The sequence below is a fragment of the Apteryx rowi genome, unplaced genomic scaffold (assembly GCF_003343035.1).
Source record: "Apteryx rowi isolate R43461 unplaced genomic scaffold, aptRow1 scaffold_328, whole genome shotgun sequence".
Classification (NCBI taxonomy): domain Eukaryota; kingdom Metazoa; phylum Chordata; class Aves; order Apterygiformes; family Apterygidae; genus Apteryx; species Apteryx rowi.
In genome coordinates, this window is record NW_020449730.1 from 887239 (window position 1) to 911415 (window position 24177).

Consider the following 24177-nt stretch of genomic DNA (forward strand, 5'->3'; position numbering starts at 1 on the left):
TAGCTTAGCTGTGAAATTGCTGATAGGACAGTGGCACCAGCCTGGACTGCTCAAACCAAACTGGGGAACATCACGTTGCTACCTACAGTGTTACAGTGCTGTGCAGGGCAGGAAGCCCTTTTCTCTGCTGTATACAGCATGCTACATAACTATGAATGAAATAGCTTTATATGGCTTCTTAAAAGCAGATCTCTTCATAGATGAAACCTGATGCAGGCTGGGCTCCAGCACACTTGCTGTGTCCTGCCCCTGCCAGCAGTAGAATTAGACTAATTGAAGCTGCTGTCTGGTTTTCTGGGTTAACACTGTGCCTTCTAGTAAGTATTTCTTGAAATTATTTATATGCCTTTTTGGGGAAGGTCTGAGTCTGAGAGATACCATTTTCACTACTGTTTGAAACTATGGAAAAGAAATTCTTCATTTTAGCAATCAATGCCGTTAAAGGGACAATCAAAAGCAGTTTACCCGCCAGCTAGTGAGGTGGTGACATTAAAACGCCTGGCTGTATCTGTCTGTTCTGTGCTGGAAAACCTTCTCTCTGCTTTTTACTTCAGGAAAGAAATTATTTTCATTGGTTCTCAGCCAGAGCTCTGTCAAATCCTAATCTGYCTCAAAAACTGAGGGGGATTTGAATGGTGCTGTCTTTGGGTGGGGTCTCTTGGGGAAATGAGGAAAGCTGCTTTACGTTTGATTCCTACCTGAATTTATTTAACTTGTCCTTGCCCTCCACACAAGTGGGTCTGTAAGCTGTGTGTGCAGTGCCTACCACCATCTCTGGATATGGTTTATACCTGCTCCTGCTGGGCAGATGATGATAGCGCTGCATGTCAGATCATCATATTCCTTCTTAAACTCTTTTAACTCCCTGCAATAATTCTGTACCTTTACGTTTAGTCATTTCAGGATCTGACACTTGGCTGTGAGTAGGATTTCCAGATTTATTTCTCACTGCTTAGCGCTTCATTGTTTCACTTCCTACCTCTGTCTTTTTTCCGAACCCGCAAGTGTCAAGAATTCAGTTGCTAAAATAGGCAGAATTTTCCTCTAGGTTTTATTCTGTCTTATGAATAGTATGGAGGGTGCTGTCAAAATGTTTGCATATTAATACCTGAAATTCCTTGCTTTCACATTTAACACTTTCAGTGCCAGAGAAAGCGTGTAGTAAGATAGGCCTAAGAATCTCAGAAAAGACGATCTGGCTTCATCCCAAAGCTGTCGCTAAAAATCTTTACTTGTAATCTACACTTGGCACATTCATTTTTCTAGAAAGGTGAGGAGTAGTGCCATGGCAAAAGTGAAGGGCCCCAAAGCAGCATTTCTGGAACTTCATTTTATTTTATTTTTTCAAGATTCTGCTGCCTGTATTAGATCCTTGTTTGGAAAGGGGAGCTGCCTGGCTCCTCCTGTGCAGTGGAGGTCTTTTTGCATGGCTTTGCAAGGAAAAGAATTAAAAAAAACTCCAGTCCATTTGCCATGTAGGACAAGTTGTGATAATTGACACACTTTGATGTTGAGGATATTCCCCACCTCTGTGTGAATAGAGAATTTGATGGGTTTCAGTATTATTATTAAATATCCTGAACCAAATGGAGCAACAAGAATGTGGAAATCTGAGTTTCTGGGTTCTGTAGCTGATATACAGTGACTTGGCTTTATGTAGCTGAGAGACTAACAATAAACTGTCACACTCAACAACTTCCTAACAGGAGGAAAAATGTAGTTTGTCCAAATGTTGTTATAGTGGTGTATGTGCATTGAATGTGTGTGGGTTTTTGTGTTGGTCTTGATGGGGTCACAGGGATGCACATGCTGTTTCAGTGTGTTAACAAAGCTGCTCTTGGGCAGGAATGGGTGCTACTGCTTTGCCCAAAACTGTGCAGGCAAAGCAGATATTATCAGCGCTGGCCCTGGGGCATAAAATGGAAAGATCAAAGCGCATGGCAGCAGCACACAGAGGCTCTTCAAAGCCTGAGTAAGGCAGGATTGATAGAGAAAACGAGAAAGCTCTTGCTGATGTAATCATAGCCTGTGAGACAGGTTGTTTTTTTTTTTCTTTCTTTTTAATTAAACAAAGACACAAAGACAGTCCTTGTTTGTTTAGAGAGGTGAAGCATGTGCCATGGAGGTAGGGCAAGGATACTCAACTATTTAGAAGACTTCCGTGGATATTAGGCAGCCCAGTTATTTGGAAATAACTGCAAACTTGCAGTTTTCCTTATTTTACTCTGCACAACTTCTGCATGTGGTATTCTCACACTTGTGGTGTCCATGTGGGATGAAGTAGGAAAATGGCAAAGGAAGGAATGCTTGTTTTGAGGCTTCCTTCCTTATTAAAATGGAAACTATTTTGTTTGCTCTTGTGAACTGCAGTTAAGGATTTCTGGGATGTGTATGAAAAGAAGTTGAGCACAGGCAAGGTACACTTAGAGGGGAAGGCGATAAGCCTGTTCATTTTCAAGAAGCACAGACTTGTTCAGGCACAAAGTGAGTGGGAAAGAAACAGTGAGTTGTTGTCCCCCCACCCTGTCCCTCCCCTCCTGTATGTAGAAGGGAGGAAGGAGAGGTGTGACTTTTTTGGAACAGGCATGTGGGGATGGAAGGAGTTTTCAGTCTTCTCATTTAGAAACTTCAATTCTCTTTATATGCTGCAGCTGCAAAACTGCCACAGAACTGTTTCTGAACCTTTATTCTGATTATAATGGTGAAGGATAGAAAACAGCTTTTCAAAAGGAGCCTTGTGAAATTGTGAGGAAGAGCTCAATAATACAACTTTCTCTCCCCAAACGTATATCTCTGTGATATATTGCGGATGACCTGAGCTAGTACAGTTTGATCTCCAAAAGCTGTGTGACCATGTAGACATGATGTTAAGCCTGAATGGATAAGTATTAATAGAGATGCAACATATATTAGTTAATGTAGTTGCATTAATTTTTATGTGCTTGGAACTCGGGCAGAACAAACTTGTCTGCTTGGATCATGAGTAAAGTCTGCGTGCATCTGCTCCTGGTATAGACTTAGGGGTCTGTCTGTGTGACAACCTGAAACAGTCCCTGTGGGAGAGAGCTGCTCCCATTAGTCTCTGGTGAGCTGTTAACTCTGGAGCTGAAAACTGACTCTTCACCATTCTGCATTGTTTCACTTACTGATTGTTTTAGAAGAAAGAGCTAATGGGATTATCTCAGTCCCAAAATATATTCCAGGATGCTAGAAACCACAGTGGCTGTTTCTAGCTGGCAAAGTCTCCAGCTTTCCCCCATTGCATGAGATTCTACAGCACAGTTAAATACCCAAAATTATGACACTGTGAATCTAAGTCTATCATGATAGACAGGAGGTTATGCATATTGTTGGCTTTCATGCTTCACTCCAAGGTTGGAGCTATATTTATAGTCTGCTAAATCAGTTTATTACCTCAATAAGAAGTGCTGCCTCAAAAAGGGCTGGATCTGCTTTATTGTAGAGTAGCTGGGATGATACTGGGGTTCCTATGTTCTCATGTGGAAGTCTCCCCATTTTGCTGGTTGGCATCAAAACTTCTTTCCTCTCCCCCACCCCCTTGAACCTCTCTTCTGCCCTGCTCCCTCTACAGATGTGACTGATTTGATCTTTGACACTAGTGGAATGAGCTTCAATACAATTGAAATATGCTGATTTTGGTTTCTAGTTACCAAACCTTGAGGCACCAGGAAATTTGCACATCTTACAGAGCTCTGAGATGGGCTCTGACATGTACTTTTGTTACTGCTTCAGGCTTTTTCCCCTCATGATATGGAGAGGCTAGAGAGAAATTCTGGGATGAGAATCCTAGCAGTTACTGTGACTTTCTGGGAACTTGCACATCCACTTTAAAATATTTTCATTTTTGGGAATCCCACCAGATTTATGGGGTACAGGCTGTTCCAGTCTGTTGTATAGACAGTAGTTGATAAAGCAGAGGTCTCTCCACCCACAGAAAAGGAAGTATTGAATGGTTCTGCCACTAATGCAGAATCTTCATACTTTTGCCTCTAGTGAGGAATAGAATGAAAAAGTGCTTTTATCTGATTTCCTGAATTTGTGCTGCCACTTCTGTCAGCAGCATCCATAACCTTTTGATGCATGCAGCCAAATGAATTGACACAACTGCCATACCAAGTCAACCTAAAAATTCATCTGCTCTGTTGACTATCTCTGGCAAAAGCCAGTAGCAGATACCTGTGAAAAAATGTAAGATTAGAGCAAACACATGGTGAGAGTTCTGCAGTGTATGTGTCCAGCCTTATGGCTTAGGACTTCCTATTAGCATATACTAATATATGAGCCTTTCATGGCTTTTTCTTCCACAGGCTTTTCAGTCTGATACTTAGTTCATAGATTGCTTGTCTGAGTTTGAAAGAGCAAGGGGAAGATCTATGCTGGTTTTGATGGCCTTGTGGGGTTTGTTGCGTACTGTGACATTCTACTTATCCTTATTTTTGGAGAGCAAGAGAGTCAGAGTTGGTGCATCTCAATGCAAGAGCAATGTGCTGTTCTCTGAGCTCTAGAACAACAGTTTAAGTTGGCATATCTGGCAGGTGYCTAGTGAAATTGCTCACTAACATGAATGGAAGGAAGAAGAGTAAATCTCCAGAATTTCATCTCATTCCCTAATTGTTCAGCTCAAGTTSCACTGATCTTTTTTGAGCTGTAGGAAAAAATGTTGCCAGAAAGTAATTGTTCTTTCTGTCTCTTTTTAATTCTGTGCAGCAGCTGCATCATCTTCAGTTGCTATTAATGTTCAGAGCTCTTTGAGCAAAGGAGTGTTAGGCTGATGTAACTTTTTCCTCTAAGATGTTCCCTGTAAAGCCATCTTTTTGTCTTGATGGTCGTATTGTAGCCATTGCTGTACTTGTGAATGAAAAGGAAGCTGATCAAATGATAGTGAGCAGATGGGTTTGACCTTGAACAGGTTTTACTCTGACTCCAGCTTGAGCGAACTTATATAAGAATTGAGCTGTACCACTGCCAAGTATAGTGCCTAATTTGTTCATTGGGCAGTTGTTTAAAAAAACTGGAAGAGGTTATTGATCAGAGAGAAAATGTGGTAATTTTTTTTTAATTGAACAGTGATATTGCAGCTACAAATCCAGGAGTTCTGTCTGTCACTTTCTCAGGCAAACAGAAGTTTACTTAAATGGTTGTATTCTTATTTTTGGGATCATGAATTCTGTCCAGTTTGACTAGAGGTGATGTTTTCTCATTTATTGTCCTGTTTGTGATGGACCAGATTCAAGCATGGCTAATAAACGCTGGGGAAGCTGATTTACGACCGCTCAGGTAACATGATCAGTGGGGAGGAAGAGACGGAGAACTTCTTCCCCCTGTTCTCCCTCCACCCACATGTAACAAAGTTCCTCAGGTTTTTTCTCATTCTCAAGCTTTCATGATGTCTGGTGATGGTATTTCTCATACTCTAGTTTAAGTTTGAATGCAGYGCTTGTGGAAGCGCAATTTGACCTCGCTATGACTTGTTTGCATTAGGAAAATGACTTTTCTTGATTCCCTTTACCTGCACCAAAAAGGCATTGAGACGTAGGCTCTTTCTGCAGCCACAGCGAATCTGTGGTTTCTGTTCTGCTTGTGTTGGTGTCTGTTCTATAGGTATGAAGTGCTGGGGTCAGTGAACATCCAACTCTGAGATCTCAATAAAATTTTGTCACAAAATAGACTACTCAGGCTCAAAGGGGAGGGTGAGGAGTGTTTTGTGTGGTGGTGTTTTGCCCCTTTTTTGCTGGACTCTTCTCTCAGATTATCCTTCATTTCCTTTTTGGTTCTTCATAGACCTCACTCTTGCATTTGAAGCTGCACAGGCCACAAGAAATGCTTGCATGCAATTAGGATGCTATAGAAGAATGTTTTAAGATGATCAGGCAGTTGCTGTGATCTTGCCAGCAGTGGCTGTCAAAATGATGGCCAGTGTCTTGGGTGTTGGTTTGTGCTCACTTGCAGTTGATCTAAAGCCCTGTTGCTGCAGCCCTGTCCTTGGTCTGTCCTTTATGAGGCATTGCTGCTGACTTCCTTGTGTTGGAAGTAATAATTGAGTTGGATCATGAGCTGGTTAAGAAAATAAATATTTTATGTTTTTTTTCCTTTAGGATTAGTTATTTAGCAAGATCTGATACACAGTGTGGCAGTGTGCTAACTACTACTGATGCCAGGAGTGTTGCAGGAGTACGTGGCTAGGAACGTGGAAATGCAGTTGTCCCAGTAAGGAGCAGCATGGCCACAGATTGATTTTAGGCTGATAATGAAACTGCATCCTTAATGCCTAACACGAACAGTGTTAAATATGGTGGAGATCTTGGCTTTTTTCTCTTTCGAACATCTCCCATCTGGAAGGAGCTTATCAGCTAAAGTACTAGCATACAGGTGTCTGCAGTGCACAATATAAACTGGTTGGTTGTGCGGGGATTTAATCAAGTTCGTAACTCAGTGGTGATGGGATCTTGTGCAGAGAGCTCTTGTTAGACTGGGTGAATGTGTTAAGTGGAGAGGCGAATGCCAGGACTGGGCTGGCAGCGCTCTAAGAATGGTGGGAGTAAGGTGCTGACTCCTTAATGTCAAGAAAACTTTACTAACTGGAGGCTTCTGGGCCTGAAATTACTCCTCCTTCTGTCAGTAAGAGGCAGATTTGACATCAGTAATACTTTGTTTTAGTACTATAGTAACTATGATGATTTGAAGGTCACTGAACAAAAGGCAATGCTATCTTGTGATATTAGGTACTAATAAGAAACTAAAATACCTTTTAGGATGTTTGAACTACATGATCCATCTGAAGATTGGTAAATAGTTTTGTTGATTATTAATTAAATGACAGAGGCTCTATGTGACATGACAGTCACCAGAGCATCCTAACCCCAACTCTTCTCTTACAGCTCTTTTTTGAGGGGGGGGTGGGGGAGGGCTTTTCTTTGAGTGGTCCCAATATATTTTATCTTTCTATATGCATTTAACTAACCTGTTTTCAAAATGCCTGATCAAATGAAGGGACTCTTATTTGCATTTTTAAAAACTAAGCATCAACATTTACTTAAGTATTAAGGATAAAATTAGCAGTTCCCTAGCTACAGTACAAAGATGTATTTTTGAGCGTGGTTGTTCTTTTCAGGATGGCTAACCTTTTTTGTTTGTTCTAAGTTTAGGCACAGATCCCATTGACCTTGTTTGTATTTTGACATGTCTCCGATTTTCTGCAGACCCTGCTCTATGTGTATCTCTGGATGAATGTGCCATGTAAGGACCTTAGTTAAAGGAATTCTCCCCAACAAGTCACAACTGTATATACAGTGGGTTTTGCATCAGTGCTGATCTTTGGAAGATCTTGGTTAACTACAATGCAAGCTAGAAGCATGCACCAGTGGGAGCCGGGAGGCTTCTCAAAATTGTGTCTGAGATTTCCTTTCCTTCCTATGGATACAGTGTTTTCTGAAAATGCTAATTTTGGTGGAAGCAACACTGAAAATTTCATGAGAATGTTGGAATTACCAGGAAAGGAATAGATAGCAGAACAGACAACCTCACAGGGACCACTGGCCTCCAAGAGCTTGAATGTTGTGTGCAGTCCTAGTCACTGCAGTGTAAAACTGGGAAGGGAGACTAGGGCAAGAAGAGAGTAGAGAAAGAACAGGAAGATCACAAGGTGAAGTTCAGCCTCATTGTGTAGTGCAGTGACACCCACTGAAAAAGACTGAATTGCATCAGCTTGGAAAGGAGGCTGCTGGAGAATATGCATGGCTGAGAACATGCATAAAATCTGATGTGGAGACAGTGATTAAGGAACAATTATTGGCTATTCTTTACAATATAGGAGCTATCAGTGTATTCAGTGAAATTCATGGAATAGCTTTAAAACTAACAAAAAGTACTTTTTTTTTTTTTTTAAACATGGTAACTTGTAGAACTCTTGCCATAGGATGTTGTGAAAACCAAAAGCATGAACATCCTCCAAAAGGGATTAGGCAAAATTGTGGAACACAGATGCATTGCTTACTATTAAATGTAATGGTCTAGGTGAAGGCTCAGCTCTGGAAGTCTCTTAATCACAGATAGCTCTGATTTGGAGGCTGTACCAGAGAAAGGATCACTATGTATCTGTTCTGCTTCTCCTGTTCTCCTCTAAACTTCTGCAGTTGGCCACTGTTGGAGACAGGATACTGTGCTGGTTGGATTTTTGGTCACACCCTGTATGGCTGTTTTTATGACTTGCCCAGCATCACTTAGGAACTCTGTGGCAGGGGAAGCAATCCAATATCTTGGGAAGCATTCAGCTGCTTTAACCGCAGGACTATATTTTCTTTTCTCATAGTATCTTACCTCATTCACTGCACACTGTCCAATTTCTGTAATGTGTGAGGGAGCTCTGCAGACAGCACTCATTTGCCCTGCATTGCTGTGTTCTTGGAGTACAATTTACACCATTAATTTCCCAGTCAGTAGGGCATACCTCCGTGGTGAGGTGTGCCAGCAGTAGATGCACAGCACTAACCAACACCAATAAGCTCTGCTGGACTTATTATCAGGGGCTGTGTGCCAGCACTACAGAAGTTGGTTTAAAAAAAGAGGGTGTGGGGAGAGGAAGTAGAAGGTGAATCTCAAGGAGAGATCAGGCCATAGATTAGTGGCCATAGAAAGGAGGAATCCAGGAAGAGGTAGGGAAAGGGTGGAGGAAAAACTRTCTTTGTATCCTGAAATACAGAAGCACACGTATTTAAGTTAAGGCTGAATGGGCTACCTTAAATCTGGTACTTAAACTATGAAACACTTGATACAGCAGCCTTAACAAAAGTTTTAGATAAAATTACATAAGCTTTTTTCTTTTGTCCAAATAGTTTTCTGACATTGCTGTTCCAAATGTTTAAGTTTTAATAACTACTGGTACTTTTGCTTTTTATTTTTCATGCCTAGAGGTGCAGTAATATGATAAGCATGTACATTAATAAAATGTTAGAGAAGCAGCTCAGGAAAGCTGTATTATTTTGCACGTTGTAGTTAGTTTGAATTTTGCTTGTAGATCAGGGAATTAACATCTCTGTAATGGAAGGGAAATGCATCAGGTATCTCCAGACTTTCAGAAACTTTTGTTATTGATAGTTTGACTTCAAGTAATATGAAATGAGTCCTTTAGGCCCCAGGTGTTAAGTTTCTATAAATGACTTCGAAAGATAGAAAAGAGAGAAGGGTCAATAATTTCTTGAGTACCAAATAGCATTTTTGTTCAAGATGTCAAAGTATAGACTGTGAACCATGAGCAAAACTGCACATGAGCCTTGTGTATGCTGGTGAGGGGTTTTGAATGGTGCCCTGGACCGGGTTGTGGAGACCTGTGGTTTATACCTAACTTGGTTATTGGCTTGCTGTGCAAAATAAAGCAAACTGAGACTGAAAGAGGGAAGAAGAATTTCAGTGTGTGAGATGGGAATATTGGCAGTGACTTTTTCTGTGATGCGCTACATTAGAATTAAGAATGCCTTTTTATTTTAAAGTCATTCTTTTTACTCCCTACTACAGAGCATTCTTCAGCGGTGACTCAGCCTGGAGCTAATCCCCTTCAAAATGGTTGCCAGTTGCCACTGGGAACAATAGGACTGAAGCCACAGGCTGCCACCAGGTGGCTGTTTTTAAGAAGGGCATTTATTTTTGTTTTCAGTGAATTTGAATGTTTCTTTCCGTGTGATGATATAGCATGTTTCAATATTCACTAAATCCTTGCAATGGAAGACTTTGAAAACAGTGCAGTTACTTGTTACTTTATTTGAAGTGGAGAACCTAGTGTACCGGATATTTTCTATTATGGAAAAAAAAAAAATTAATCCTTAATCTGTTTCCAGGAACAACTCTTTGCACCAAATTTGTATGTCCCAATACTGGCCACTACATTTTTTTTAAGCACTGAATTGCCCAATGGGCAGGGACATGTTTTCCCTATGTTGTGAATGAGGAACTAAAGCAGAAGGAGAAAGGAACGACTTCCATACAGTCTTAGCAGGAGAAGGCTTAGTTGCAGCAGAAATCCAGCCACCGCCATCCTCTGTTAGGGTTAAATCCCATCACTAGACCATCRGTTCTCCCCACGTGGAGCGTGGCAGCAGCATAACAAAAGTGTGCATGTATTCCTGGGCGCGTGTGGTCTCAAGGGAATCATCTGGTAAAAAGAGAGGATGTGACAGAGCATGGCCGGTATCTTCCCGAAAGCTCTGTTGCTGACGCCGGGGACTCTGAAGCGGAGTGGCCTTGGGAGAATCCGAGACGTGTAGGGCTGGAGGGGACGTTGGGAGCTGGGGGATGCATCAACTTCCTGCTGTGAGATAAGCTGAGATATCATGATAAAGTTGCCTGACCTTCCAATGAAGGAGATTCTGTTCCTTTCCGTACAGCCTGTTCTAGAGTTTCTTCTCACTTAATTGCAGCAGAGGCTTAGGCTTAACCTGCATTTCCATTTTCTATACATTGGAGAGACTGTGCTGGTATTGGTTATGATACTGGATCTAACAGAGGAACTGTATTTAAAACTAATGCTTGGACTTTGCCCAGTGAATGTGGGTGCAAAGCAGGGGCAGGGCACGAAGGAGGCTGTGGAGGTAATTTCTTGAGGATTTGGTGATGTTGATCGAAGAGCAGACATTCTAGAAATAGGAGGCTGTACCTGCTTGGAGACCTGTGCTTCCAGAATTAGTTGTCTCCTTTCCCTCTGAAGTGCAATTTTCCTTACGCATTAAAATGATTTCAAATGGTCAGAAGTAGTAAATTAAAAACAAATCCACTGAAGTATATGGGACTGTCAAAACTGAAAATGAGGTCAAGTGATAGGTCTAGGGGAGGAAAGTTAAGGAGAATTTGGAGCACAGTGAAGTGGGAGAACTGGGATATGAAGGGGCATGTGACAGCTGCAGTTTGAAACAGAACTTCTGTAAACTTGAGGTGACCTGTGTGCTCTTGCTGTTTGTGTATTATTCCAGGATGGCTTAAAGCCAATAAAATGTAAACACAAATCTGACCAAAAGGTAAACTTTGAAAAATGATTTAAGATTGAACTCTGTATCTTCAGATTCTTTAAAATGTCGTAGATACTGTTCTTGAACATTTTTTGTTTGCTTCAATATAAGCTAAAGTAAAATGTAGAGAGGGAGAGTACTTTGTAGTTTATGATAAAATACAGTGCAAGAATGGTTGTTATCCTCAAGTCACCTACTTATAAACCTAGAAAACATAAGGTTAAGCTTCAGAGAAATGCATGCAAAGGTAAGAAATGTGTGGGAGGATGTGTCCAAAACAGTTTAACCTTGTAGCAACATAGTGAAGGAAAATGTGTAGTTAAGAGTAAAACCCATAGTTGATTTTAATATTTTTCTTCCTCTTATTTCACAAGAGATATGTGTGACAGGATTAGCAATAGACTGATCTGAACAGAGGGCTAGGGAGTTTCTTGTGGGGAGTAGATTGGGGAAAGACTGGAAAGAGTACACAGAGCTGATAGTTTTTAATCAAGACAGAGGAACAGATAAGATTCCGTAGAAATAATGCAGTGTAGGGTGGGCAAGTGAGAGAGAATGTGGAGGAGACATTGGATGTTGGAAAATCTTCCCTGGGTAGTGGGTAGCCTGGGCAGACCCAAGAACCTGAACTCTGGGCCAGTGGTTCAGGGGCATACGACTTGTTCTGGGAACGGAGAAATCATTATTTCTATCACCAGAGCTGAAATGCATCTCTGAGGCACAATCTCAGAGATGGCGATTTTTTTTTTTTCAGAGAATAAGCTGTGCTATGAATGTTCACAGGAAGAAGCAGAGCTGGTATAGAGTGTTTCAGTTCTCAAAGAAGTTCTTCTCTGGGGTACTCAGTATATTGAAGACATGATAACAAATATCCAGGTAAGCACCACAACTCCACAGATGTTTGGTCATCGTGTCATGTGGGCCAGGTAGAGCTTGGTTCAGCTGTGAGTGCAGGCACAAACTCCCTGCTCTGTGCACTGCTCTTGCAGATCTAAAATTCTGAATTAAATGCCCAACACTTAGGGTTTTCAACATCTCCTTGGTTTTCCATCTCCTAAAACAGGCTCTTATGTACTGAATTTAAGACTGCTGACAAGGCTTACTTGTTTTAGTTAACTTTTGCAAACACCTTAGCAATATGAAAAATCAGTATTCTGTGTTAGGCTGTCTAGTGTGCATTGCTGTAATAGAGGGTGTCAGTACTTCCATCATATTCAAAAACTTACGAGAGCATCTTCTGAGGCACAGACTGAAGGAACATTTATTACCTGTAGATTGTACAGTTTATAGAATCTTGAAGGAGCCTTTATGCAAGTATTCAAAGATTCATTTGCATGCTGACCTAAAAAATAGAGTACATCTTTAGGCATAAGAAATACTATGTTTTGGCCTTGAAAATCTTTTTTCATGTTGGCTAACAGGAATGCAGTTCTAATGGGTCTTTTGCTTCCTTGGTGATGCTTCCAGACTGACTTTCAGTCAAGCTGGTGATCAAGAACTTTCTAAATATTAAAACATTCCTTCCCATCAACCTTTGTATTGCAACTCAGGCTATTTGTTCAGGCCATGTAACTCTGTGCTTTTTGCATTTTTGCTCAAGCTACCATTGCGTGCTAAAGTCAACTGAAACTCTGTGCTGCTCTCTGTCCAAAATGCATACTCTAGAAGTGTGTCTGTTAGTCCTTAGCAAGTGCCAGCTGCTTCTCGCGTGTGTGTTTTGGGGAGGATTCTGTGCATGAGGTGGGAGGTAGATATAATGAAAGTATTTCTGTTCTACCATTACCTGATAATTCAACAACTGTATTTTAAAATTCTGTAGGCTACTTAAATCACTTGCCTGGGGAAGTCGACAGGTCATTTATCTGGAACAGAGTGGCCATTGTCTTCTGGGAATTACAAAAGTCAGAATTTTAGTTTGTGATTTTTTTTGCATAATAGAACAATGATTCATGTTTACTCTCTGATTTTACTTAATCTGTTAGACTTCACTGCTTGCATTTGCAACTTCTTTCCCTATATTTGAGGACTAGAAATTTAACTTTTACATGAGTCTCACGTGCTCCTTTAATCTAAACAGCTAAAGCTCTAAGAAATATACCAAAGATCAAAAGACTTGTGGTAAAATAAGTTTTAAAATACTACGTCCCCATCTATATGGGATTGCTGCTGAGATCCCATTTATGCTGTCTTCCTGACCCAGAATATTTCAGAGCAGGGTGTTATCTCCGCATTTCTGCAGAGTTATCATCTCTTTATTTTTGCTTCTAGTCRTAACTATCTTGAATTACTGTATACAAAATTGTGTAAAGGAAAAATTAAAACTGCTGGGCTGTTCTGTGTCAGTGTTCTAGTAAGCTTAAAAACTAAGCTACCAGACTCCAGTGTAATAACAAGCTAAGTAATACGGATGTGGAGAAGATCAAATGTTCTGTCCGAGGCATGTAGCAGTGTGGAGTGTGTGTTGGCTCGCAAGCACTGACCAGCTTCTTGAATATGGTTCCACTGAACAGTATGCTGGCAAGGCTTGATAAAACCAAAGTCTGTGGCTGTTTGTAAGCTGACCTCTAATTTTTTTATGCAAATGGTGCAGGTAGGCTAGGAGTCTGTATTATTATCTCTTGCTTTGTCCAGGAAAACAGGAAAAATGATATAGGCTTTGCTGTATAATATTTGCAGGCTTTTTTTGGGGGGGGGGGCAGTCTCCCAAGCTCTGGCTATGAAGGTGTGTTTGTGTTTTCSGTGAGAAGTAACCACTGCGCATTATCTGCTGTATCTTTTCTATCTCTGTTCCACTTGCAATCACTGAGCCTGAGTTTTAATTTTGAACTTAGCACAAAGTTCATCTTTGGTTCTGCCTCCTGTCTTCCACTGTAGTGATTCAGCGGGATGTATCTTGATGAGTCTAAAYGATAGTTCAAGTATCTGAAATGCAAAAGTGGGTGGAGAGAAGGATTAAAATATCACAACCATTCTCTTGTTCTTCTTTCCCTATTGCAAAGCGCAAAGCCACCCATTTCATATTGCCAGCTAGGGCAGCTCCGGCGCTATCCTCCATCTCTGAATTTCACTGCAGCCCGGGGGAAGCTGCACCTCTGCGGCTCTCGCAGCTGCTGGACTTTGATGGGGACATGCCTGCTCTCTTTGCACTGGCCTCCCTTGGCAACCAGCCCTTTGAAGATGACCTCTTGCTGTTTGTCTGTTGTCTCTCTTGTGTTGGATTATAGATGAGAGGTTGGCATGAGGAGGGGGATGGGATGGAGTGTTGTGGGTTTTTAACCTCATTTCTTTTGGCATTCTTAGCTTTTTTTTTTTCCTCTGTGGCTTTTACCTCTGTATATGGCTATACATATGGAAAATAGTTGCTGGCAAAAATGCGCAGTTTCTGCTTGGCATCTGTATATAAGACAGAGGAAGTTTGATTAGTTTTGTGGTGAGGACACTGCATTCTTCCTGTAACAACCTACTCCTGTTAGTCCCTCTTCCCCCCCCTTTTTTAAAGACAATGTTGTTCTTAGTTATAGGGCTGTCTTCCTCTGTGCACGTGTTCTGTGCCCCCCTTCACCCCCTCTGGCCCAGTGTACGCACCTCTCGGAGGCAACACAGCACATCTCACCTGGTTAGTGAAGGTCGTGGTGGGAAACGGAGACACTAGAGCCCTGTGCCTAGGTTGTATTTTGCATGGATGTTGAATCCCTTTGGAAGTACAAATGACCAGGCTTCATTAAATACTGACAAAATCTTTCTTGATAGGCTTTTAGGGAAACTGAGTAGCTATGAGGTTAGAAATAAGGTACTGTCATGGATCAAACAAAGCATAGGAATAGATGGCTGATTTTCAGTACAGTGAAAGGTTGACGAGGGAGTTGGTCTAGTACCGGGCATTGTGACTAATGGTGTTTACTTATTTATACAAATGTTACCATCTCCTTTCTCACTTTTTTCCTCAATGATCAAATCGCTCTAATTTACCCATGGCAACACCAGATCCGTCTGAGATGTCTTCAGGCTTGTTAAAGTGTGGGCATGGAGAGCAGGAGGGCAAGTGTCATCTGCCAATTGAATGATGATGAGCGAAGTCAGGAGTTGCACGCTGTAGGGTATTCTACTGTAACTGTGAGGAAAATATCTTGGATGTGGCTGTGAATGCAGCTAGAATGCCTCAATGCAGCGTAGTGCCCAAACTTAAAGCGGTAGAATATGGGAGGTGTATATTTGATCTCTGCATGTAACTAGTTCATTTTTTTCTGGAATGTTGCTTTCAAACTGGGCCTCCCAGTCTCCTCTTTGGAAAACAACCAACAAACCCAACCTCTCTGCTTTCTCCTCTGCTAGAAATAGTAAGTGGAAAAACTAGACTAGTAAAAGTAATAAATTATTCCTTTGAGAAGGGCTGTCTTCAGGACACAGGTGCAGGGATACTTTTGTGCTCCTTCTCCTGCTTCTCCAATGGAAATCAAAACATTGCTGTGTCTTTTCTGTACCAACCTGCTTCATGTAACTTGTTTATCCTTGTATTACATGAGCAAAAGTAGGACATTTAGACTGTAACTCTGTGCTTTATGTCCCAGGGACTGCTAATGTAGGTGGTGTAGTCTAATGCATCTTGGCAGTTGTTGTATACCTACAGTTTTCCTCTGAAATAAAAATACAATATTTATTGAATTTCATTCTGTAGTATTCGATCAGCCCCTGTGAGAACTTTTTTCCCCTCCTTGTGTGGACAAGCTTTGCCCTTACTGTAGCTGTATCTCTTGCATCAGGACTAGTAGTTACTTTTGTGTCTCTGTCAGGGCAGATGCTCTTGGGCTTTGGTTAGCAGGTAGTATCAGCTGGTCTGGGGTGTGAACAGGGTAGCAAGGGAGACTGTGATACTTGCAAGCTCTCCAAGGGTTTTGACCAGAATGTAGATCAATAAGCAGAAGGATTTTGCTCCTGGGTGACCAGTTAGAATACGCAAATGGATAACTAATTGCTGTTAGGGTATAACTAATTAATGAATTTTTGACTGAAGCAAGATGAAACTAGCCAGCATGCTTGCTGCAGAAAGACAGGACTGCCTGAATAATCATGTCTAGCTTTAGCTTCTCTGGTCGTATGGCCAGACTTGTAAAGAGACTACTATGCTAGTTGAAATATTTATTGTGGTTCATTATGGAGTAAGTGAGCTCCTACATTCTGTTTTAGAGGAAGGTTATGGCCAAACTCTGTCTTTTTAGAAATCACCACGATCAATCCAGAGTTTATGTAGCAACCTTTTTTTTCTAGCGCATTTTTGGGTGTAAAGTGATAGGCAGATTATTCCTCTAGAGCAGTCTCTTCACTGCTAAAATGGAGACATTGAAGCAGCTCTCCATGTATGAAGGACACTTAAACTGCTGCTATGAATCTAATGAAATGTTAGCAACGAGTGGCACACCATACCCTTTTGTTCCAGTTACCTTTCTAGTCCATACATGAGTCAAAAGCCTCCCTTGAATCAAACCCTTAGCTTCTAAATAAATTCTGTGCATCTTTAGATGAAATCATTGTGTATATATTCCACAAGTTCCTTGCTTACAGCAATTAACCTCCCTGTTCCACATACTTGGAGAAGATCTAACTCTTAGAGCTGACTTCAGTGTTTACTTCTGTTAGCACATACTAGCAGAAACAGTAATTATGGAAGATAGGATTGATGGATAACACAAGATTTCCTCAGCAAACAGTGCAGCTCACAAATGGATGCAATAAATATGTATAAGAGATATTTCCTCTTAGATCTGACCCCCCCCCCAACTCCCCATTTCATCTTTCCCTATTCCCTAGAAGTCTGGCTGGCAAAAACTGAAAACTACTGATTGAAATTTCACACAAATGGTTTTCCTTCATTTCCTAGTATAACTTGTCTATTTTAAGTGAACTGTTTTTTTTTTTTTTTTTTTTTTGCCTTAGGCCTGTAGTAGTTCTGCAAGTCATGTTGGCTGATACTATGCATGTTGATGCATGACCTCTATTGAGGCTGCTTTGATTCTGTCTTTGAAACTTAATGCTTTCAAATTATTTTGTGTTATTTTTAACTCCTTTCTTTTCTTCTTCACTTCCCTTCTCCCCTAATCTAGCAAAGCTCCCCACAACTCTGAGCCCGAGCAAACCAGCTATGCTTGTTAACAGCTAACTGCAAAATGCAGAGTAAGATTATCTTCTCTTTCCAGGGTCTTAGAGGACTCTAGAAGAGCAAGTCATCCCTTAAACTCCACGTAACACCAAGAAGTTCATGGAAAGTCAGGGTCTAGACCAGATTACATCTCAGAAAAATGAGCTGTACTGAGTTTGGAAAAATCAGTCACAAATCAGTTCATTGTTTGTATATAAAGAACAATCACTATCTGTCTGGAGACTTAAGTTACTGTGAAATTTTGGATCAGCATGTGATCTGTCAATCTACTTCCTAAGTTTTTTTGCTAAAATATGGTCTCCAAATGGGTTGCTCAGAGATGGACAAAATAAATTTGATTTTTGGAGGAACTGTTGCAGTAACTGTCCTTCTGAAAAACAAAATACTACCTTCACTTGTGTGTTTGTGCATGTGTTTTTTTTAATTCCCTTCTAACACTCTTAATTTTTATCTCAGCCAAGCTCATTCCTTTTCTAAGTGTATATCCTCTGCGCTTTTGGCAAGGAAAAGCAAATGGAGATTTATCTTCAAATTAAAAGCTTTAATCAGCTGGTTGGTTTTTGTTATTGAATGATGATATTCATTCTTTTGGGGCCCCAAACACTCTTTGGGGTTGAACAAATAGACTCCTTTATGTTGTACAGTACTTGTTAGATCTCTTCCTGCTTTCCTTTTCTGCTAGAAAACTTGCTTACAAAGTATTTGTAACTCCATGTGAGGTCTTTAACTGAAGCCCAGGTGAGTATGTGGCACTGACCTGATACYTGCAGTTTAAGCTCCCACTGAGTGTTATAGGACAAATCTAGCTGTTCATGAGATGTAAGCTAATCCTATTTTTCCAGCCAATTATGGCTATATTTAATGTTCTGGTCAGGCCACTAGTATATTTTTGGGCCAGTCTTGTTCTGTATAGTGCCAGAACTCTTAGATTTTACTATATAGCTACTGGCAGCCCTCTTTTGTCAAAACAGTCTATGAACATATCATTTTGCTCTTCATTTTCCCTCCAGTTTCCACCTTCATTAGTGGCATTGTACCTATATCTTTTGCCAACATCTTTCCACCCATTTAAAGAGGAAAAAAATGCAGCTATAAACATGACTTTGTTTCCTCTTTGTTAACATTGAGGTAGGAGAACGGAGGAGGATTTTTTTCAGGGTTTTTTTCAAAGCCCTTAAATTCTTGAGAGAAGAGATCTGCCTCAGATTAATCTTGAATATTCACATTTGCTCATGGACCTGTGCGTCTGAGACCCTGCGATGGGAGGAGAGGCTGGGGCTTGTTGTGAGCGGGCTGGGAGCTTCCCTTGCAGAGGGCTGTCTGCAATCATTAGTGCTCCCTGTGTTGCTGTAGCAGGTCACTGAGCTGCGTGGTGTGGGCAGCACACTTGATCTGTGCAGTAAATCTGATGCAGATGTGCTGAATTTGAGTGTTGTACACATCTGTTACTATGCAAGCACTGTGGTGTCTGCTGTGCTGCTCTGACTTGGGGCGGTCCCAGCAAGGAAATGAGAGCAGGCTGCTGCTGCTGCTGGGTATGTCTTTCAGCTGGCAGTTGGCTTCCTCTCCTGAGGGATTTGCAGCTGAGCTGTGGCACAGGAGAGTTGCTCACATGCGCTTTGTGTATTCTGTGAGCCACAGGTTGGGTATCCCTGTGTTGGAGGAATACACGAATGATGCTGCTTCTCGCTTCAGGTGGTAAGTGTGCTGATGTTCGGCCAGTTACACTGCTCAGTGAGAGTGATTTGTGAGAGGATGCCTGTCTAGGTTGCATCAGATCACTTCCAAGGTCTGGCTCCCTAGTTAACAAACTTGCTCTGATCGCTCCTCAGAGTTTTCCACTACTGTTCGCAGGATCTAATGGAGTGTGTTTAGTACTGGCCCATCGACATTGTAGGATTTTACCGGGCTTTTCTGCATGGTAGATGTATTCAACTGTCCATCTCTGTTTTTACATTTAATTACAGCATAGACTGGGTTTCTCATCATCCCTCCAGGCTTTGAGTAATGTGGACTGAGAGAGGATTTCAGGAGTGCTTGATGCTCTTGCTACAGAGAAGGTTCAGTGGAACCCGCTCGCGGGTTCTGTGCTGACTGCTGGGTCGAACCACATAGTCACGGCTGATAGCCAAGAAAAGCACACTGCTGGTATCATCAGGTCCTGTAATGGTACATTTTGTGGCAGTTTGGTTTTTGGAAGGATGATGTTCTTCAAAACAAAACCCTTTGAAAACCAAAACAAACTGTTTTAATGGGGAAGTTTTGTACTTGCACTGGAGGCTCAATGTTCCTCTCTGCATAGCTAAGCTCTATGTTCTAATGGAGCACAGGATGATGGGGAAATGCTTCAGGCTTTCACCTTTTTAGAAGAGCTGCTATGTTCCAGCTCCTGCCAGCATAAAAACCTTGTCTTTTATCAGGCTGCAAAGACAACAAAAACCTCTTTTTTTTTCTCTCTCTCTCTCTTTTTAAACTCTTTAATCTTAATTTTTTTGTTTCCATTTATACAGTTCTGGATTGCCTTTTTTTAATGGCACTTTCTCTTGATGCCTTTTTAAAAATCACTGATACAAAGAAGCTGCAGCCTGAGCCTTTTCTTCCCAGTCGGGAGTCAGTACTACTGGGTTGGAATTCTGCAGTCAAGGATCTTAAAGCATTTTTTTTGGCAACAGGTTGCTCTGCTGGTACAGAAGAATAAACTGAGATGCAGAAGTGATGTTCTTCATTCCACTGTATTCCTAAGTAGCAGACGAAGCAATACAGTTTTGTGGTACTGGAGTTGTATTAGTAGCTGCATTATATTCAAGATCAAAATCACATCAGTGGCAAAAATCTCTCCCAGCTGACATGAGTCAAAACTATTCTGAAGAATGAGTGCAAAGTAGTTTTTGTAGTTCTTAAGAAATAATTTTCCTTTTGAGAGGTAAGAAGTTAAGTTGGGAACAAATTCAGAGGAAATAAAACCAAGTGTTGTTAACATTAACTGACTGTTTTGCAGCCTCATGTGCCTCATAGTGAATATTTTAATATATAAGCTGTACTAGAATACATTACACAGTCTGTTCACTGTACTCACTGGATTGTTTTAGCAAGCTTTCTTTAGCTCTGAAAAGGCTTGCTTTGTGCCCTGATGCAAACCCCTCTAGATTGCCACTTTTTTCCCCTCTATCCAATGCCACTTTTTGGTCCTGTGCTCTGTGCTTTGTCACAGTTGAATTTCTTCGCATATGATGAAAGTGGAGAAATTACTCGTTTTTAATAATGGCAGCATGTAGCAGAGAGATCAGTTTGTTTTGACCGTGTCGCTGAAGTAGATGGAAGAGAGGAGCAGTTTTGCTAGTGAGCTCTAGTTCTGTCATCCTTTAGGTGCTCATCTTCAGTGACCTCAGCTCCACTCGGTAAACTCAATTCCTACATCCTTTCTGGATTCTGGTGTTGGAGAGTATGTTTGAGACATACAGACAAGTTTGGTGTTTTTTCAGTGGACTTAACTAATACCTGAGTAATTGTTCTGTGTCATAGAGCTGTCAAATCTGCAATTTCTGCTGGGATAAATCACGGGCTTTATTATACTGCCTTGCACCAAGACAGCCTAGAAATTGGCTCAATCCTGTCTTTGTGATGGGCTGAGCTCTCATCAGTCCTCTGTTTCTGACAGGAGTTTTCCCCATTTCTCTTAACATTAGATATTGCTCACTTGAGGGGGGAGGGGGGGATGTTCTTTACTGGGAGGTGGGTAAGGTATGGGAAGGAGAATTTTTGGTGGCCTCCATGTGGTAGCCAGGATTTGCTGATTCTGTTTCTGAAAGCAAATCTAGTAAGAATAATTCCCCAACAATGAAAGTTGCAGACAAGTTTCATATGTTGTTTTTGTTTTGTTACAAGCAAAACTTTCAGTTAGGAAAATGAGTGGTGGAATTTTGCCTGAAAAATAAATGAATTTGAAGATTAATTTACACTGCAGAAAGATACAAGTCTTGGGAGTAGTAGAATACAGAGAAAGCAAAAACTTAAAGATCTAAAATTGTTGAGTGTGTGCATGCATGTGCATATATTTAAATTTTAACCACTCTCACATTTCATTCATGACTTTTTCCCCCTCTTCTTTAGATGCTGATATTTGCTGGCTCTTTGCTGTTACAGATTGAGTTGTAAGCCTTGCACTTCAGTCCCCCAAATGCAAATAGTTGCAGTAGCAACTATTCCATTAATTTTTAAAGTACCTTCCTGCCTGAACAAAACTTTTGTTTTTGACAGCTTCTGTTCTTCATTGTTAATAGGTTAATGACCTTTGATTTAAAGAGTGCAGTGCTGTTTAAGAGTGTTGCTGGAAGCTCTGCTTGTCAGCTTTTGTTGGGTTTCTCTCACTTAGCAGCCTCTTTCCTTTCCACACTGAGAATGTTAAGGCTTGCAGGGGAGCTTGACATTCCTGTGAAGACTTCTTCCAGCCTGAAGTGCAGTGGGATTTTGCCTGCCTTCTTGATGGAGAACCCCTGTTTTGCCAGGGAGGGAGGTGCTATGTCTGACGAGGGGGTAGAAGTCTGTCTCTTGGCCTCTTCTCTCTTCCGCTCCCCTTTAAAACATGAGACACTTTTCACATCAGGTTGGAGAAAGGTATTTTCTCTGGCTGTTAAGAACACATACCAGCTTAGTGTTCACAGATGTTTTTTCTACCAGTGCCTTTTGTCAGCATAGAGATAGTGCATCATTTGTTCTGGCCTGTACAGTTGTGTTGGAAATACGTCTCACAACATTCTCGACTTGTTCTCCAGTGTTTTTGGAATGGGAAACCAATAACTTGCAGCAAGTTCATTGATGTCAATAAACCATTTCATATTACAAGCATCGCCAGATGTCCCACAGATTCCACATCTGAGGGTGCTGAAAGTTTCAAATTGGAGCCAAGTACTAAACAAAAATGTTATGTAAAAACAAGCAATTTCAGGCAACCTGATTTGGACTTTTTTCTTTCATAGATGGAAGCAACTTCTTTAGAAAAAGGGGCTTCTTCAGAAAAGGTCTTATTCCATAGGAATATGAACAAGGACAAAGTGAATTCATTGTCATAGCTTTATTTGCTTAGGCAATTGTTTTTCATATACTTAAAGGCTGCTTTTTTGGTAAGCCAGTATTCCAGAATATATGTATATTAGCCTTTATCAATGTGTCTGGTTTTGTTAAGGTCAGACCTTACTATTCAACAGTGGCTACCAGAAATGTTTTTGATGCCAATGAATAACTGTTGAGAATTTTTAACACACATCATGTGCTTCAGAGACTACAAACAAGGAAAATCAGAGCAGAGGTATTAGCTTCTCTATTAGATGTGGAGAGAAGCTGTCTTAGCTGTATCACACACAACGCAATCATTTGCTGTTGATGCTAAGAAAAGATTATCACCCCAGCAAAAGGCAAAATCTAAAACAGAATCTTCCAGGGAAACTTGAAATCCTTGACTTTCATTCCAGAGTTCTTGTGTATGTCCTGAGAGGTAAGCCTTGCAGATAAACTTTCAAAATCTGAGTATATGTCATTCTAGTTCATTGTGACAGCTGTCTCAGTAGTGTGAATGAATCAACGCTTCTCCCTTCCCCCACCTGTAATACATGCAAACAGCTGTACAGGATTAAAAAACTAGTTTGCAATTCAGTATGTGGTCTGAAAGTGGCTAGTACCGGCTGCTTTAGAAGGAGGTGCAGGCACCAAATAGTGGCAATTCTGTTCTCCAAGATTTTCTTTTCCTTCCTATTACAATATGGTCATTGCTGAAGCTGAATTTAAAATTTAAAACTTTCTTACTCAGTCTCACTCTTGCCCCTCTCACTTCTATGATTCTTTATTTGCTCCTTCCCATTAACAATGAATGAGGATTGAAGCTATGCAGAGAATTGGAAACTTCCTCTACTGAATTTTCCTTCTGCTTGCGGCTTCTCATTATTCAGTCTGGAAGTCCAACAAATCATCTTAATAGAAATAAAGTTTTCTGTAATGGAATGCTCATCCATAAAACAGTTGTATTTCTCATGTGACATATCTGCTAAATTGTTTTAGGATCTAATAGTAGCTTGCTGAAGTGTTTCTGCCACTTTTGAAAATGATTTTTGCCTTGATTTGGAGGACAGAACTTAGAATCAAAGAATGATAGAAAAGTCTAGGTTGGAAAGGATTTCTGGAGATCATCTGATCCAGCCTTGAGGTGTGGCCTAACAAGTGCCAAGATAATCACATCCCTTGATCTGGCTGTACTCTTACTGATGCAGCCTCATTATCTTGTAGCTGCTGATGCAGCCTCAACTTCTGAGTAGCATTCAGCTCTCTGTCCACTAGGACCCCCAAGTCCTTATCAGCAGAGCTACACTGCAGCCAGTTAGACCACAGCCTGTGCTGCTGCTCAAGATTTTTCTGTCCCATGTTCAGGACTTTGCATTTATCTTCATTAAACCTTGTGCAATTCTTGGTGGCCCAGACTTCCAGCCTCTCAAGGTGCCTCTGTCTGGTGGCCCTTCCTTCCCATGTATCTGCTTCTCCTCCCAGTTCACTGTCATCTGCAGACTTCAGTAAGGGTGCATTAAATCCTGTTATCTGGATTGATTATAAAGATATTGAATAGTGTCAGACCTTATATTGACCCCTGAGGAACTCCACTCATGACCAGCTGCCAGTTTGACTTTGAGCCATTAACCACCATCCTTTGAGCTAACTGCTGACTTTTAGTCATTTTAACCAGTTTTCCACCCATCTTGTGGTCCATCTGTCCAGTCCATATCCTAGCAGCTTGTCAACAGGGACGTTGTAGGAGACCCGTGTCACACACTTTGCTAAAATCAAGATATTCACAGCTGTCCTCTCATCCACAGAGCAAGTTGCTTCATCATAGAAGGCATTCAGGTTGGTCAAGAACAATTTACCCTTGATAAATCCAAATTGGCTTTTTCAGTCACCTTCTTGTCCTTTGTGTACTAGGAAGTRGCTTCCATGAGGACCTGTTCCATAATTTTTTCTAGGGAC

General features: G+C 41.1%; 1 protein-coding gene across 7 annotated transcripts in view; it reads left to right on the plus strand.

Moving 5' to 3' along the window:
• ZNRF3 (zinc and ring finger 3) overlaps window positions 1-24177 on the plus strand; it is a 127902-nt gene that overhangs the window by 48223 nt on the left and 55502 nt on the right. For 5 of the 7 annotated variants that reach the window (XM_026071553.1, XM_026071557.1, XM_026071558.1 and 2 more), the window contains one exon: window positions 11770-11891. The exons of the other annotated variants lie outside the window; for them this stretch is intronic. In XM_026071553.1, coding sequence (XP_025927338.1) covers window positions 11874-11891 — 18 coding nt within the window. In that variant the 5' untranslated portion in view covers window positions 11770-11873. The remainder of the gene's footprint in view (window positions 1-11769; window positions 11892-24177) is intronic. 7 annotated transcript variants of the gene reach the window in all.